Source organism: Triplophysa rosa, linkage group LG2, assembly GCF_024868665.1.
Source record: "Triplophysa rosa linkage group LG2, Trosa_1v2, whole genome shotgun sequence".
Classification (NCBI taxonomy): domain Eukaryota; kingdom Metazoa; phylum Chordata; class Actinopteri; order Cypriniformes; family Nemacheilidae; genus Triplophysa; species Triplophysa rosa.
The window spans coordinates 9,913,743-9,930,448 of NC_079891.1; the positions used below are offsets into that span (position 1 = coordinate 9,913,743).

The 16,706-nt window shown below is 40.6% G+C and overlaps 1 protein-coding gene across 2 annotated transcripts in view; it reads left to right on the forward strand.

Moving 5' to 3' along the window:
* The window catches only part of pomt1 (protein-O-mannosyltransferase 1), a 70,561-nt gene that overhangs the window by 45,406 nt on the left and 8,449 nt on the right, over nt 1-16,706 (forward strand). Inside the window, exons 11-14 of one of the 2 annotated variants that reach the window (XM_057358696.1) lie at nt 13,202-13,297; nt 13,389-13,481; nt 15,610-15,706; nt 15,789-15,881. In XM_057358696.1, coding sequence (XP_057214679.1) covers nt 13,202-13,297; nt 13,389-13,481; nt 15,610-15,706; nt 15,789-15,881 — 379 coding nt within the window. The remainder of the gene's footprint in view (nt 1-13,201; nt 13,298-13,388; nt 13,482-15,609; nt 15,707-15,788; nt 15,882-16,706) is intronic. The other variant, XM_057358704.1, reaches the window with a different exon arrangement.

Genomic DNA, 16,706 nt, shown 5'->3' on the forward strand with positions numbered 1-16,706 from the left:
GTTCGCTCGCTCGTGTTCGTGCACCCTCTCGAGACCTGTCTCTCTCCTCGGAGACAGCTTCTTCCGGCAGTTTGCTTCGGCTAAGTTCGTTCTACCTTCGTCAGCCAATCCGGTTCTAAGAAAGAATCCGACGGACTCACCCGCTCGCTTTGAACTCATCAGGACTCTGAAACCTTTTTGCACGTGCACCAGAACTTCTCCCAGCACAACCAGGAATCCAATGCAAGTATCTGATCTATTTCTAAATAGCTGTGCTTAAGCTTTGCCCCTTTAAATAAGGAGATTGTCCTTGATGGTTTATGCAGATGCGAATAGCTGATTTAATACTGCCACTCTTTGCTTTGTCTATTTCTTTCCTTCTTTACTGCTTTTATGTTTTATGTTTGTTTGTTAGTTAGTTGGTTTTATTTCCCCTTTAGTGTAGTAAATAAAACCGCATTTGTATCCAAGCTCGAATCGTTTCTGTGTTTATTTATCACATATCAACATCACTTAAACTGCTTGATTTCGTTAAGATTTCTGAAGTGGTACTGTACTACAGTAAGAATATTGTTTTTCCAAGGCCAGGAAAATAATATTTCTTAGAGTTGATATACGATCTGCTGATCACTCGCTGGATGAGTACATTTAGTCTGTCGCTATTATTAATTCTGCTGCATCAGGTAAAGTGTATAAAATAGTTAATGGTTAATCACCATTAATTATACGTATGTTACTGTGGTTAAACTCATAGTTTCCCCGAAATACACTACACACCAATAAAATCATCTTTAACAAAGAGACACAAACTTAACGCAGCTATATGTACAGAATCGGATACTTGCACGCTCTGTGCTGGACCAATATCCATATGCGCGTGGAGAGATGGAAATGTTCAAAAGGTTTCAGAATGCAGTCCTGCTGAGTTTAGCCCCGCTGTCCGAAGTTTGCAAGGCCTACGCGGCCTCTTCTGCCTAAAGTGTATCGGTGAATGATGTTTTTATGTGCATACCTGCCCTGCCCCCAGGTGGCCTGTGGGCCAATACCATGAAAGCGATAAGTGGGCCAGAGAAAGTTCCTTTGTTTCTCATGGTGCCTTATTTGCATAGCTCTGATAGTATGGTTAATTTGCACCTAATAACTAAACTTAGTTATGGACATAGTACGATGCATTCTATAGTATTATAACCAGGGATGGGTATCGTTAAGATTTTAGCGATATCAATACTGCTTATCTATATCGATACTGCTTATCGATACCGGTACTTATAAATACTTTTATCGATACTACGCTCTATAATTTAATGCAAAAAGACATGATGTGAAAAGATGTTAAACATTTTAAGTTTCTTTATTACAGCTGAGCTTTAGAACTGCAGTTTACAAATGCTTCTGAGCAAACAGAAAATGCCACATAACAAAACATGCGTGTGTTCGTTAGCATACCACTTATGTCACTTAGCATGTGCATAGGAGCACATCATAATGTAATTCAACATATTTACTTTACATCACTATGGTTATTTGGCTGGTAGACCGTATTTCTTTTTTCCTTTCTGGTTTTAGGTCTACATAAATTTAAGTAATATTTTTTTAATTATATGTACTATTTTTTATAATTTTACTAGCACATTTACTTCAATTTACTAAAGTAAGCAAATATACTTCGTGGCCGAATTATTTAAAAACAATGTTATAACTTGTTCTCAAATAAAGGATTTTTATTTTCACAGGTTTCCGCAAAGGGGTGTTTGACGGAAACTTCCTCGTTGTGAAACGCGGACGCTGAAAGCTCCACAAGCGCAACCATGCCACTCTTTCACTCATAAACACGCAAAACAAGCAGATTACAAATACATTGCGGAAATCATATGGCCCTAGATATCACACATATGTCGAGCAAACGTGTCGCAGCAGCATCTATTCAAACAGCTAGATGCTGCTGCAGAGCACTGCACAAGCCGCCCAAAGCGCTGCCTGCAAGTCACATAAACAAGCTGCTAAATTGGCGACGTTGCGTAGAGCTTTCACGCAAACCCACAAGATAAAAATATACAGTGCCTTGCAAAAGTATTCATCCCCCTTCATTTTATTCACATTTGTTATGTTGCTGCCTTAAACTAATTTAAATAAAAAAAATACATTAATCTACACTCCATGCACAAGAATGACAAAACAAAAAAAAGGTTTGTGACAACTTTGCAAATTTATAAAAAATGAATGGTAATGAGTAATGATAAGTACATTGCATAAGTATTCATACCCTTTTCTGGGACGCTTGAAATTGAGCTCAGTCACTATTTTAAAAACTTCTTCTTTTCCTTTCGGCTGTTCCCTTCAGGGGTCGCCACAGCGAATCATCTGCCTCCATCTAGCCCTATCCCCTGCATCCTCTTCTCTCAGACCGACTACCTTCATGTCCTCCTTCACTACATCCATAAACCTCCTCTTTGGTCTTCCTCTCGGCCTCCTGCCTGGCAGCTCTAACCTCAGCATCCTTTTACCGATATATTCACTCTCCCTCCTCTGAACATGTCCAAACCATCTCAACCTGGCCTCTCTAACTTTGTCTCCAAAACATCTCACATGTGCTGTCCCTCTGATGTACTCATTCCTGATCCTATCCATCCTCGTCACTCCCAAAGAGAACCTCAACATCTTCAGCTCTGCTACCTCTAACTCTTCCTCCTGCCTTTTCCTCAGTGCAACTGTCTCCAAACCATACAACATCGCTGGTCTCACTACTGCCCTGTACACCTTTCCTTTCATTCTTGCTGGTACTCTTTTATCACACAACAGACCTGACACTTTTCTCCACCCATTCCAACCTGCCTGCACACGCTTCTTCACCTCTTTTCCACACTCCCCATTACTCTGTACTGTTGACCCTAAGTACTTAAAATCCTGCACCTTCTTTACCTCTTCTCCCTGTAACCTCACTGTTTCACTTGGATCCCTCTCATTCACACACATGTATTCTGTCTTGCTGCGACTAACCTTCATTCCTCTTCTCTCCAGAGCAAACCTCCACCTCTCTAGACTGTCCTCCACCTGCTCCCTGCTCTCACTACAGATCACAATATCATCCGCAAACATCATAGTCCATGGAGATTCCTGTCTGACCTCATCTGTCAGCCTGTCCATCACCACCGCAAACAAGAAGGGGCTCAGAGCCGATCCTTGATGCAGTCCCACCTTCACCGTGAACTCCTCTGTCACACCTACCGCACACCTTACCACTGTCCTACTGCTCTCATACATATCCTGCACCACTCTAACATACTTCTCTGCCACTCCAGACCTCCTCATACAATACCACAGCTCCTCTCTTGGCACCCTGTCATACGCTTTCTCTAAATCTACAAAGACACAATGCAGCTCTTTCTGACCCTCTCTGTACTTCTCCACCAACCTTCTCAAAGCAAATATCGCATCTGTAGTGCTCTTTCTTGGCATGAAACCATACTGCTGCTCACAAATGCTCACTTCTCCCCTTAGCCTTGCTTCCACTACTCTTTCCCACAACTTCATTGTATGGCTCATCAGCTTAATACCTCTGTAGTTTCCACAACTCTGCACATCTCCCTTGTTCTTAAAAATCGGCACCAAAACATTTCTCCTCCATTCCTCAGGCATCCTCTCACTCTCTAAGACCTCGTTGAACAACCTAGTTAAAAACTCTACTGCCATCTCTCCTAGACACTTCCATACCTCCACTGGTATGTCATCCGGACCAACCGCCTTTCCTCTCTTCATCCTCTTCAAAGCTCTCCTAACTTCACCCTTGCTAATCCTTTCTACTTCCTGCTCAACAATATTTGCCTCTACTACTCTTCTCTCCCTGCCATTTTCCTCATTCATCAGTTCCTCAAAGTACTCCTTCCATCTTTCCCTCACCCTCCTGTCACCTGTTAACACATTTCCATCTCTATCTTTAATCACTCTAACCTGCTGCACATCCTTTCCATCTCTATCCCTCTGCCTCGCCAACCGATACAAATCCCTCTCACCTTCCTTACTATCTAACCTTGCATACATATCCTCATAAGCTTTCTGTTTGGCCTTTGCAACCTCTATCTTAACCTCACGCTGCATCTCCCTATATTCCTGTCTACTTTCCTCCGTCCTCTCACTGTCCCACTTCTTCCTAGCTAACCTCTTCCTCTGGATACTCTCCTGAACTTCCTCATTCCACCACCAAGTCTCCTTGTCTTCTTTTCTCCTTCCAGATGATACACCTAGCACCTTCCTACCTGTCTCCCTGATCACTTTGGCTGTAGTAGTCCAGTCATCTGGAAGCACCTCCTGACCACCTAAAGCCTGTCTCAACTCTTCCCTGAAAACAACACGGCACTCTTCCTTTTCCAACTTCCACCACTTTGTCTTCTGCTCTGCCTTTGCTCTCTTCATCTTCCTCACCACCAGAGTCATCTTACACACCACCATCCTATGCTGTCTAGCTACACTCTCTCCTACCACTACTTTGCAATCGCTAATCTCCATCAGATTACAGCGTCTACATAAAATATAGTCCACCTGTGTGCTCCTGCCACCACTCTTATATGTCACCCTGTGTTCCTGCCTCTTCTGAAAGTACGTGTTCACCACAGCCATCTCCATACTTTTAGCAAAGTCTACCAACCTCTGTCCTTCTGGGTTCCTTTCCTGAAGACCAAACCTGCCCATCACTTCCTCATCCCCACTATTCCCTTCACCAACATGTCCATTAAAGTCTGCGCCTATCACCACTCTCTCACCTCTGGGAACACTCTGCATCACTTCCTCAAACTCGCTCCAGAATCTGTCTTTCTCCTCTTGCTCACAACCTACTTGTGGAGCATAAGCACTGACAACATTCAACATCACACCTTCAATTTCCAGCTTCAGACTCATCAACCTATCTGACACTCTCTTTACCTCCAGAACATTCTTCACACACTCCTCCTTCAGGATCACTCCTACTCCATTTCTCTTCCTGTCCGCACCATGATAAAACAGTTTAAACCCTGCTCCAATGCTTCTAGCCTTGCTCCCTTTCCACCTGGTCTCCTGGACACACAGAATGTCGACTTTCCTCCTCTGCATCATATCTACCAGCTCTCTGCCTTTACCTGTCAACGTACCAACATTCAAAGTCCCTACTTTCAGTCTGAAACTCCTGCCTTTCCTCTTCTCTCTCTGCCTACGGACACGCCTTCCTCCTCTAACACACCTTCCTCCTCTCCTTTGACCAACAGTAGCCCAATTTCCACCAGTGCCCTGTAAGTCAACGGCACCGATGGCGGTCGTTGTTAACCCGGGCCCCGACCGATCCGGTATGGAAGTCATGTTAGTGATTCGCATATTTGATTTGGCAAAAGTTTTATGTCGGATGCCCTTCCTGACACAACCCTCTCTATTTATCCGGGCTTGGGACCGGCACAAAAAGTACACTGGCTTGTGACCTCCTGTGGCTAGATTAGTCAGTATTTTAAAAACTACTTGAGTAAAAGTAAAAAAAAGTATGCAATGAAAAAACTACTCAAGTAGCTAGTTACTTTGTATCTGATTATAGGCCTACTATATACAATTAATATTAACGCCAATATTTTAATATTACATTTTAATCAATATTTTTAATTATCATAAGCAGATATCTTTGCAATATACATACAGAGACTAAAGAATAAACAAACACAGAAGAGACAAGCATTTCTGTAAATTTCATCTAGTCCTGATGTCAATGTAGTTTAGACAACTTATTTAGAATAATAGACCATGTCAAACTAAAGTGAACCTGCAGAGTTTTGCGTTTAAAATGCATTAACTAAACTCAGAGCATTTTCTAAGATGATCTAGAACATCTGCAGTGCTCTCTTAAATGAAATACACATTTTTGAACAAAGCTCATGTTTTCTCGTGTTGTGTCGCGTGTGTGTTGTGAAACGCTCTTACTTGTAAACAAACAGTAAACAGTGAACCACACACCCATCAACAAGTTTTCTTCCTTCTGTTCTTCAAATGTATATTTCTGCAAGCCCACTGTCAGGGTCCTGTCCTTCCTATTCGGAGTTTTCGTGTCTTGTGGACAGGGTCGTGACAGTACCATGTCTTGTGTGTGTGTGTTTCGTCTTGTGTGGAGACACGTGGCGGTTTGTTTTGACATTTCGCCGCGTGTCCTCCGGTCTTTCGCCTAACTCCGCCCCCTTGTTTCTCCGTTTGTGTTTCATTCCTCTCTCCTGTCCCATTATTGTTTGAGTATTGTCACCTGCCCGTCACCCTCCCTGTGTAATTATCCTTCGTCAGTGTTTCCCCTTTATAAGTCCTGTGTATTCCCAGTCCTGTGTCGGTTCATTGTCGTTCTCGTCGTGCCGTGTCCTCCTTGTATCGTGTGGATTTTCCGTGGTCCTGGTTATCCTGTTCGTTGTGTTTGTGGACTTATTATTTGGACTACTGTGTTGCCTGGTTTGTTTTGTCTCCCTGCTACGGGAAGTATTTTAGTTTGTTTCCTAGTTTTGATTTGTTCTGTTTTTCCCCATCGTGGGTTTTTGTTTGTGTTTATTGTTTATAATAAAAGCTTTTTGTTACCCCTGTACTCCCGCTGCCTGCGTTTGGGTTCTGTCTCCACATAATCGTGACACCCACGTCTCTGTATCTGACAGGTAACGCGCATGTTGCTGTGTCTGACGAACAGATCGGAAAACCAGATCGTGCTTCCTACTGAACTTCCTTACATAAAAAGCAGCGATAGCCACGACGACAGCCATAGAAAAGACAGTATGCTGCAGTACTCTCACCATCGCAGTCAAAATGGCTAGAATGTCCGACATGGCCGGGACAGTGCTCTTAATGTGCCATACATACACTCTATCCAATTAAGAGCATAAACACACCTCTTAGAGGGGCCCACTGCTCCATAGTGCATCCAACACATGACGCGACAATGTGACCAAAGTCTTCGTTCCCACACACCACCTACACATGCCGGTGTACAGCTCGGTGTTGGGGTGTTCCCAGTTGGAATGGCTATAGAGAAGCAATGAACTTAATCAGATAGGGGAAACCGCTATTGAGTAGTAACACAACGCAACTGGTAGACACCTTATGCAAAGGGGTAAACTTGTTATGTGGGAAACGGTTGAAGCATAGCAAACCAACGGCGCTCAGCCGCAGTGCTATAGGGTACAATAACCTGCATGACGATCTGTGAACTGCAGAAAGCACCTGATATAAGGGTCTGTCTGGATATGATACAGATATGCTAGAATGCAATAATGTGAGGATATATTCATTAGTGAAAGGAAAGTGCCTTAATAAGCGCGCAATGATGGGTCAGGTGTGAAAGACATGTGAAATAATAATCAGAACACTTGCTTACATGGCATGCCGCCATTACAATGGGGGCCTACTTATGTGTGAAAATTAGCCAAAATATGCCACACTTGTACAAGGCAGAGCTCTAATCATGGGGTTGCTAGTGCAAGTAATGCTTATAAAAGGCAAAATCTTATTGAAAGGGGTCTTCTCATTGTGTGAGAAGTGGCAGAAATATACAGCATTTATACAAGGCAAAACCTATAGAAAAGGGTCTGCTCATTGTGCGAGACACGGCTTAAATATGCAGCATTTATACAAGGCAAAACCTATAAAAAAGGGTCTGCTCATTGTGTGAGAATGGCTTAATTACACAGCATTCATACAAGGCAAAACATATGGAACAGGTTTGGCTGAATTACACAGCATTTATACAAGGCAAAACCTATGGAAAAGGGTCCAGTCGTTGTTCCCTAGTTCGAGACCAGCAAGGTTTCGGGGCCAGTTCGGAACCAGGAACTGCCTTTAGCTTTGATTATGGCACGCATTCGTTGTGGTATCGTTTCAATAAGCTTCTGCAATGTCCAGAATGTCCATTTTTTCCCGTCCAAATTTGCATTAATTTTTCGCCAAGATCTTGTATTGATGATGGGAAAGTCCGACCACTGCGCAAAGTCTTCTCCAGCACATTCCAAAGATTCTCAAAGGGGGTAGGACTGGACTCTGTGGTGGCCAATCCATGTGTGAAAATGATGTCTCATGCTCCCTGAACCACTCTTTCACAATTTGAGCTTGATGAATCCTGGCATTGTCATCTTGGAATATGCCGTGCCATCAGGGAAGAAAGAACCTATTGATGGAATAAACTGGTCATTTAGTATATTCAAGTAGCCAGCTGACCTCATTCTTCGGGCCCATAACGTTGCTGAACCTAGACCTCCAATCCAATGGGAGGCTCTTACCTATTTGCTTAGTTAAATACAAGTGGTGACTTTTTTTGGACGGGCAGTGTATTATCAAATAAACACCAGTTCAGCTATAGAATCAGGAGGCGTTACTTGCATTTGTTGCGTTTCCTTCATTGAGGATTCCTTTCTGTGGCGTTCTTTGTTGAAAGTGGGTTTCCTCGTTGATTCGCTGGTAGTCTGTTCGGTTCTGAAGTAACGTCTTGGGAAGCCAATCACGTTGGTTGGTGTTGGCCACTGGAGTGGAGTCTCGTGGTTGCAAGTTTAAGTTGACAGCGGGCAAATACTATGGTCATTGTCTGTGGCTTTAGAGCAAAATTAATTTAAAATGTGACTCAACAGAAAGAAAATAAGTAAAAGAAAAGTAAAATGGGGGAGTAGTTAGATGGCTTGAATGATGAAGTCCGATCTTAACCCATCTTTACCATAACTCAGTTCTGCTAAACCGAATCCGCCCCCTCCAACCAGGCCCTGTTCCTGCCAGGTGCAGAAGGGTGGGCTAGCAGACATCCTGGGTAGGCATGTACCCCAACCACATATACAGTATATAGCCGCAGAAAATATTAAGAGACCATTTCAAAAGTATATTCATTTTTTCTGATATGAATGTGTTTTGGTAAAATTAATATTTTTGTTTATTTCTTCTTCTTCTCATATAAAAATGTTGTTTTTATTTGCATTTTGCAGAAAATGAACTGGAGAAACAGGTGCACACTCAAAAAATACAAAAAACGTGCGGTGACGACAGTGATGACCTCAACACCGCGGTCGGCATCTCAGTACTGCGGTAATACGGTGATGCGGTTATCATCATAGCCCTAAGGGAGACAGATTTATTTCTGAAGCGGGAGCTTCGGAAGATGGAGTTGTCAGTCATTACGGTCAATAGGTTAAAATCTGTATTGCAAGCAAATGATAGCTGTTTGTTAACAGCACAAAATAAGACTGAAAAACTCCTGTTATAATAAATGAATCTGATTTTACTGCACAATTAATTTTACATGATGTTTATAATAAACTCAAAGCACGCGTGCTAAAATTCCTTTGCACAGTATTTTGGTTCCACCTGTAGCATGTAGCATGCTTCTCTGCTACAAACTAAAGCCGCTCTGTGATTGAAGAGTGATGTTGCTTTCAGTCAATAGAAAATACTGCAATTTTTGTTGTTATTTTTTTATTCTCTTTGGGTGGGCAAGACAGACTTTTATTTGGGCTCAGCCCACCCCTGCCCATGCCTAGAGCCGGCCACATACCTTGGCCATCCCCCACGCTTCTTCTGACAGTGTCCGTGCCCATTTTAGTTGCATTTTTTTTTCAAAACGACTCAGAGGTAGATTCTAGCTGAAGGAGGGGGGTTTCATGAACCATTAAAAGATTGAATTCACAACAGACCTTATAACTTACCAACTATGTGATCTGATGAGCCTAGAATATAAATGGGTCAGTGACAAAACAGGGTTGGCAAGATGAGAAAATCAAATCTCTTTTAAAAACATCATGCATTAGATATTTTAAAATGTACTTAATGTAATTTATGTTGATTCTGTGTAATTACAAATAACATTTGCACCATTTTTCATAAAAGTGAAGACTGAAGGTACCTGAAAATGTCAAATGGTGTAACTGTCAAAGAATGAGAAATATTAAATACCTAGATGGAATGTAAACATACTCATAATTTATTTAAAAATATCACACGAAAATATATTTTATTTAAGTTATCTCAAAATATAAATTTTAAAGCATTTTTGCAAAATGTATTGGGACATATGCTGAAAACACATTTGTTTTCTTAATAATTATGGACAAATTATGCAAAAAAAGCTAAAAACCACATTAATACACTAAACTAGATGCTTTTAATACACGTTAATTTTCCTGTATTTAATTATAGTTTTATGAATAGTTTTATGATGTTGCTTCTGCAGCCAAAGACCATTGTTTGTTGAATACATTAACACTGAAAATCAAGCATGATGGTCAACAAATTTATCTGAAAGTTTGAAAACATGTTGAAAAAACATCTGATAACAAGAAATCATCACGTCTCATTGTGTAACTACAGTTAAATGGTTGGTTCAGGGTTAGAATAATTCTGTCATGAATTACTAAGCCTCAAGTCGTTTCACAACAGTAAAACCTTTGTTCATCATCAGAACACAAATTAAGATACGTTTGATGAGATCAGAGAGATGTCTGACTCCCCACATAGACAGCCATGCAACATACACTCAAAGCACACAGATAAGTATAAAGACATCATTAAAATAGTCCACATTACTACAGTCGTTAAACCTTCATTTTATGAAGCGAGAAGAATATTTTTTGTGCACAATAAAACAAACAAAAAAAACTTTATTCATCAATTTCCTCCACGAGAGGACCCGGCGCATGTGCGTAGTCTTAAATTGTATTAATGATAAAATATCAGAAATGTAATTATTTCTTTTAAGCACTGAATGTATGTTCAAATGTAGACGCCCACTTCATTCTGCTACATTATTAAATCATATATGTACAGTTAGGTCCATAAATATTTGGACAGAAGCACATTTTTGTTATTTTAGCTGCGTACCAAAATGTATTCGAGTTACAGTTTTATAATGGATATTGTCTTAAAGTGCACACTCTCAGCTTTATGTAAAGTGTATTCACATCCAGATTAGTTGAAGAGTTTAGGGATTACATTTCTTTAATATGAAGCTCCCCCCTTTTTCAAGGGACCAAAAGTAATTGGACAGTTGAATCAAAAGCTGTTTTATTTACAGGGATGGGCGTTTCGTTAAATAATTTCTTCATAAATGAAGCATGTTAATAGTCTGGAGTTGATTCTACGTGTGGTGTTTGCATTTGGAAGCTGTTGCTGTGAACCCACATCATGGGTTTATTTTACATCTTGAATTAGCATCACAAACTAGTGATATTTGACTAGTTGTTCCCTAACAGAAAGGTTTGTATTAGCAGTCCAATGGTGTAACCGGTTACACTATTTGACTTCTCAATTTTAAACAAATTTTACAAGCATAAATGGACACCTATGTAAACACATATGGCATTGATTGGAATATTTCAAATGACAATTTTTAAGTTAATCATTTTTTTATAATAATGATGAATTATCAATATATTCCTGGGGTCAAACCATTGCATGCATACCTAAGAATACCTGACCGTACCCTAAATATGTCAAATGATCTCACTTTTTAAAAAAATTTCTAACCTTTGCATGCAGCAGTTAGCATCACCAAGGGTTCTTCTAATGAAAAATGAGTGTCACATATGTAGAGCCTGGCATAGCCAAATTGTTGGATCTTGTGTCTGGATCATTAAAAGAAGAGCCATAATCCCCCCACCACCTTTTGTCCTGGTTTCTTGATACTATCATCAAAAGACCAGAGCCAAACCTGGCTCCAGGGGGGCCTGGATTTAGGTTGGTTCTCCCCCCGAAAGTGTTGATAACCTTTTGTTTCTCCATGGAATATTTACGACTACTAAGCTTCAAAGCAAGTAAAGGAGGTGTGAGAAGTCTCTCTGTTAAGGTCCACTTGGAACTTAAGACCTGTAGTTTATCCAGAGAAACCTCTGTGACAAAACTACACTAAACTGTCCTTTTCTGTAAAAATATGTAATTATCTCTGTTATATGTTGGCGCTCTTGCCATTTTTAAATCATCTGTAACTGGTAAATATGCACGTTTGATTCAGGCTTCGTTTGTATTCGTACATCCGAATGAATCACGGCTTAATGCAATAAAAACCTGACATATTTGGTACCTAAATGTTTGCCTTTTGATGTCCTCCTTGTTGTTATATGTTGTGTGACCATAGAACACTTATGTAATAATCTGTACTGGTATTTTTTAAAGTTGCTAGGAGGTCATAAAGATGCAAATTAGTTGTTGAGTGGACAAAGAACCTCTTCCCTGCTCAACTCTGATTGGTCGAGTCAAACTCAGGTGGGCATGCCCTCTCATGAAGTTAAATACAGTAATTCGACCGTGCTCTGAAAACTGGGGTTGGCTTTTTTCTCTACCTGACCTGGTTCGTGGCGTCTCTTCGGAGACTGCCTTTCCCCCCCTTGTTTCTCCGTTTACTTCCCATTAGTGTTTCATCCCTCTCACATATTCAGCCTATTCCCATTAGTGTTTTATCCTTGCCACCTGCCCGTCACACTCCCTGTGTCATTATCCCTAGTTAGTGCTTCCCTATTTAATGTCTCAGTTCCCTTTGTCCCTCGTGGTTGCATTGTTCTTGATGTGTGCGTTTACCTGGTTGCCTCTCCTGTCAAAGATTGTGTCCTGTCAAAGACTGAGTCGAGTTTTGGATTATTATTTGGATTTTTGACCTCGTTTGTTTTGTCCCCCTTGCGGGAAGTTTTCTGTTTGTTTTATTACTCTGAGTCCCTGTTTTGCCCCATTGTGGGTTTTTGTTTTCAGTCTTGATATTAAAAGTTTATTATTTAACCCTTTATCCGCCTGCACTTGGGTTCTTCTCCACCGTACCCGTGACAGCTAAGTTCATCATATTTTAACAACAGCTAAAACCGCTACACGTCATTGACCCAAATACAAAATAGCAACAATTCACGTTACACATTTTAGAATGTCCTAAAAATGCACTTCTGTGTTTGCAGTCGTATTTATTCAATTTGATGGAGGGTGATGACAATCCAACAATGTCGATTGGTACATTCGGTTTATTTTTAAGGAAATAAAGCTAAATCATGTGTTAGAGTTGGGTTTTGATATTTGTGTGAATGACATGCATCACAATATACAGATAAGCAAAAACATAAACAGAGAACAGACACTGAGTTTCACACCAGACAGCCATTTAGTGATAAACATTAGCCAACACACATTACAGAAATACCATAGCGGGCACGTAGGCGATGGAAGGATTATTCTGGTTGAGTACCATCTGTACATTTTTATACAGATCATAACTGTTTATCTGTGCTTGAAGGTATGAAAATGGCCGTGGCAGCTCCCACCAACAGCAGGTGACCTGTTATGCTTTCAAAGACGTCAACAACTGGTGGATTATTAAAGACCCTGAAAGGTGTGGTTTGGTAACTATAACATTATTTTGTATTACTAATTAGTAATCACAATTATATCATTTTTTTATTAATTTAACATTTTAATCTCAGTTCCAGTCTAGTGGTAAACAGCCCTCCCAAACCAGTCAGACATGGTGATGTTATTCAGCTGCTACACGGAATGACATCTCGCTACCTGAACACGTAATACAATATACCATCATCAGATTTGTAACTCCATAAAGCCACAGACCCAAAAAAATGAAGTGGAACAGTCTGTCTTTATTTTTATTTATTTTTGGTGAACCTTGTTTAGAATCAGTGTTTTCCACATTGTGAGTACTGTGGTCTGCGTTGTGCAGATCTGATGAGAAGCGCTGCGTCACACCACGTTTAAAATGAAAAAAGCAGCGCATTTACAGTATACAGAAGAACCTTAAAAGAAAGCAATAACAGATTTACCAATGTTACTTTCATTGATTAACAACTAAAATGCACTCATTTTTACACAAAAATACACAAAAATAAAGGTAAAAGACTTTGAACTTGAGCTTGTGCATGTACGCGTCCAGTGCGATAACTCAAATTTAAACAATAAATTATATTTAGCTTTTTATGGTTGTTACAACCCCTGACTCAAAGGGAAGCAACAAAAGGAGGGACACACGCCAAATGAAATGGGATCCGTCACAATGGTGTATGATTGTGAGAAAGCATGGCTGCCAACTAAAAACGTTAGGGGATTTTAGGATATACAGTATATAGTATTATATTATACACTGCCTGTCCAAAAAAGTCACACACTCTAATATTTTGTTGGACTGCCTTTAGCTTTGATTACGGCACGCATTCGCTGTGGCATCGTTTCGATAAGCTTCTGCAATGTCCAGAATGTCCATTTTTTCCCGTCCAAAGTTGCATTAATTTTTCACCAAGATCTTGTATTGATGATGGGAAATTCCGACCCCTGCGCAAAGTCTTCTCCAGCACATCCCAAAGATTCACAATGGGGTTAAGGTCTGGACTCTGTGGTGGCCAATCCATGTGTGAAAATGATGTCTCATGCTCCCTGAACCACTCTTTCACAATTTGAGCCCGATGTGTCCTGGCATTGTCATCTTAGAATATGCCTGTGCCATCAGGGAAGAAATAACCCATTGATGGAATAACCTGGTCATTTAGTATATTCAGGTAGTCAGCTGACCTCATTCTTTGGGCGCATAACGTTGCTGAACCTAGACTTCCAAACCAATAGGAGGCTCTTACCTTAGTTAAATCCAGGTGGTGACTTTTTTTGGATGGGCAGTGTATATAGTATTGAATATTGCTGTATCTTTGATCATCTCCTAACATTATTTTTAGTTGGCTGTCTCTGTCTATACAGTGCTTCCCATAAATTGACTTTACTTGGGCATTTGCGTTTTTGTCTTTCCCAATTAGATTGGTGTCTGGCATGTTGCGTCCTCAGGAACCGGCCAGAATTTTTGTTGGAGAGAACCTTTTTGGAGGAACACTTTAGCTTCCTCTCCGATGCAGGGTCTAAACCAGCAGGATAGGAACGACCCGTGACGTAAACAAATGCTGATTGGCCAAACTTCTGTTGTTTGGTTGTTTGTCGTTGTTCGACGGACACGCTTAAATGACGTTGCTGTCAACCTGCTTACGTCACTAAATATTTATTTTGCCGGTTTGAACACGTTTGGGGAAATGGCCTGAGGGAAAACTTAGTTCACGAACGACAACCCTCTTTAGTCGTTCTGGAACTTTGTCGAGATGTAAATAGTTCAACTTTTTGGAGTGCCGCGCGCGCACGCACCGTGGGTCATTTGAAGAGAGAAAGCGGCGCGGCTCACGTCTTCCGCGCGGTTTTAGACGCGAAATGTGAATCGGGCCATACAGTGTTCGGTGCGGCCTCGCGGCTGTCAAAGCAGAAATAAAAAACGCTGCTTTCAGTATGTTTTTCTGTTATCTCCGGTCATATGTAAACTCCATTAGATCTAACAATTTCTGCATACAGCTGTTTAATAGTGCTTATGTTTTCACTGTCGTCGTCCCCTTAACGGTAAATACCTATTTAACACTTTAAAGTTAAAAAAAAGCATATGATGGTCATGTCAGAGGGACTTGGAGAGTTTATTTTTACGCAAATGTACACTGTTGTACAAGCTGTACACTCACTACTTTACATTAGTGTCATTTCTTCAGTGTTGTCACATGAAAAGATATAATAAAATATTTTCAAAAATGTGAGGGGTGTACTCACTTCTGTGAGATACTGTATAACTCTGTAGACGTTGGTGGCACCAATAGGTGACTGTGCTTTGTTTTCAAGGCATGATGTTGCGGCTCCCATGACCCCTCACTCGCAGGAAGTCTCTGGTTATATTGATTTTAATGTGTCTATGCCAGCTCAGAATTTATGGAGAGTGGTAAGGCTTTTGACTCACAAGTCTATGTTTTGTTTTTATATCACCATCTAGAAATGACTGTATGATGCATTCTGCACTTTAGGACATACTGAACAGGGAGTCTGACAGAGAGACCTGGAAGACGATCGTATCATCGGTGCGACTAGTTCACGTCAACACTTCAGCTGTTCTGAAGGTGTGTTGTAGCAGATAATATTATGTAAGAGAAAGAAATATGTGTATCCTTGAACTTGTGCATAAAGAAATTATAAGTGCTTCTTGTAAACAACTTTGTCAGTGTTTTTACTTTAGTTAATAGACAGGACAGGAAATAGAAGAGATTGGGGTTAGGTTGAATCTTAAAGTCTGGGTAAAGGCAATTTCAATAATTGTTTCTAAACACATTACAAATGTTAGAAATGTATTGCTGTAGCACTTAAAAAGACTGTGGATGATGTTGCACTGAATTGTGGAGTTAGACCGCTTTCCTGTTCAGGTTATTTGGGCGGACCTGAAATCTTGTCTCAATGACAGACTGAAGCCACAGAGTATAACACAGAATAAATCTACTCAAATTGTATTTATATAGCGTTTTTTACAATATTCATCGTTAAAGCAGCGGTGTTTGAATTATATTAACTTTAAGCAATACATTACATTTTAAAAAAGAAAAGTATGAAGAGCAAGTCAATAACTTACATGCAAAAGGACATACACATGCTCACACAGCACACATGCAAAAAATACAGGCACACAACACACACATGCACGAAACACAGACACACAAACCCCACACGCTTGAAACAGACTCACAAACCTGCACGCATGGAACACAAAACACATACGCATTGACACACACACGCCAGACACATAACCATATGCACACACAGTACTGTATCACAAAGAAGCACAGAAATAAACCTGCATGCTTGGAACACATAACATACACGCACTGACACGCACGCACACACACACACACACACACACACACACACACACACACACACACACACACACACAC